A 1,494-nucleotide genomic window follows, 5' to 3' on the forward strand; every position below is an offset into this window, starting at 1 on the left:
TTTCCAGGGACTGAGGTGAAGCTGATGAGCCCGTAGTGCTCCAGACTCTCCTTCTTGCCCTTCTTGAACACAGGAGTGACATTTTCTTTCTTCCAGCCCTCAGGAACCTCCCCCGATGCCCATCACCTTTCAAAGGGTACCGAGTTGTGCACCGGCCAGCTCCCTAGGCATCCACGGGTGCATCCCCTCAAGTGTCATGGCATTGTTTAAGTCCAGTTTGTCTAAGTGTTCCCCTAACCTGATCCAGCTCTGCTGAGGGAAATCTTCCTTTCTCCAGACTTTCCCACTCGTCTTAGGGACCTCGAATTCCTGAAGGCAAGTCCTACCCGTAAAGGCAGAGACAAAGGCAGCACTGAGTGCCTCAGCTATTTCTGTGTCCTCTGTCAGCAGGTCCCCTGCTCCACTACACACAGAGGGCCCACATTTTCCTCAGTGTTCCTTTTGCTGCAGATACACCTGCAGAAGCCTTTCTTGTCCCTCACCAGATTAAAATAAAGTATTTCTAATCAAAACCTAGAATAAAGATAAGGTTATCTGGAATATGAAAAACACTCAAGTAAAAAAAACTCTGAGCAACATAACCAATACTGAACACCAGTAAAGAGAGCAGTGAAACACCAGTCCAATATGCCGTCTCAATTCAAGAGAAATATTTATTGTTATTAATGCAGAAATGCTTGTCCAGCTTAAGTTCCTTTCCAGGACTCTTCCTTAGGACTGAGAAAATAAGCAAGTTGTTTTTTTTTTTAAACTCATACACCCTCTACTGGACATTATATCCTACTGCTGCAAGAGGATAAACATGATTACCAAGGGAATGTTTGTTTCAAAAGACTACAATCCTCTTTCTCTTGCTTTCAAAATCACTTCAGCTCAAATCTCTTTTCAGGTCTTTGCGAATAAAATACATAGTACAATTTAAATCTACAGATATATTCACAGTTGCAAAACAGCACAGAAAAGATTCAGGTTTTCCTCTTGCTCCTTGCTGCAAATACATGAGCATCACTCCCCTTTCAATTTCCAGACCAAGGAAGTCCATAAACAGGACTCAGCCACGGTATTCCGTGCTTCAGCTGCACTGAAGTCAGTGCAGCTACTTGGGTTTGCGTTAGTGGAGGTGAAAGGAGAGCCATGTGACTCTAAAATTTAGATATTGCACAGGAAGGGAATGGCATAAAAGCAATTGATTTTTTCCAGCATTAAGTTTAAAAAAAGACACTTTCTTTTCTCCTTTGTTGGCACAGGAATCAACATTTTGCAGCCTATAGAAAATGCACATAAGAAACCATTAGGAAAACGGACAAGATAAGCTTGCTAGAAAAAAGCCAGTTCGTCATGCTTAGTCTTGCTGCTCTGGTAACTGTGGAGACTCAGTGGCTTATTGTCGTGAGGAAGGCTTCTGAACACCCGCAGGTGCATGAACTCATCATTGCCAACATGGACCTGCAAAGCATGAAAACCAGTAAGTTCCATGGAGTACCAGCAGCCTTC

The 1,494-nt window shown here is 43.2% G+C and overlaps 1 protein-coding gene across 1 annotated transcript in view; it reads right to left on the reverse strand.

The window, feature by feature from the left end:
* Window positions 1-629: 629 nt before the first annotated feature.
* LOC103922087 (cystatin-B-like) overlaps window positions 630-1,494 on the reverse strand; it is a 4,575-nt gene continuing 3,710 nt past the window's right edge. Inside the window, exon 3 of the mRNA XM_009330164.1 lies at window positions 630-1,446. Within this exon, the coding sequence (XP_009328439.1) occupies window positions 1,318-1,446 (129 nt within the window). The 3' untranslated portion in view covers window positions 630-1,317. The remainder of the gene's footprint in view (window positions 1,447-1,494) is intronic.

Source organism: Pygoscelis adeliae, unplaced genomic scaffold, assembly GCF_000699105.1.
Source record: "Pygoscelis adeliae isolate BGI_AS28 unplaced genomic scaffold, ASM69910v1 Scaffold120, whole genome shotgun sequence".
Classification (NCBI taxonomy): domain Eukaryota; kingdom Metazoa; phylum Chordata; class Aves; order Sphenisciformes; family Spheniscidae; genus Pygoscelis; species Pygoscelis adeliae.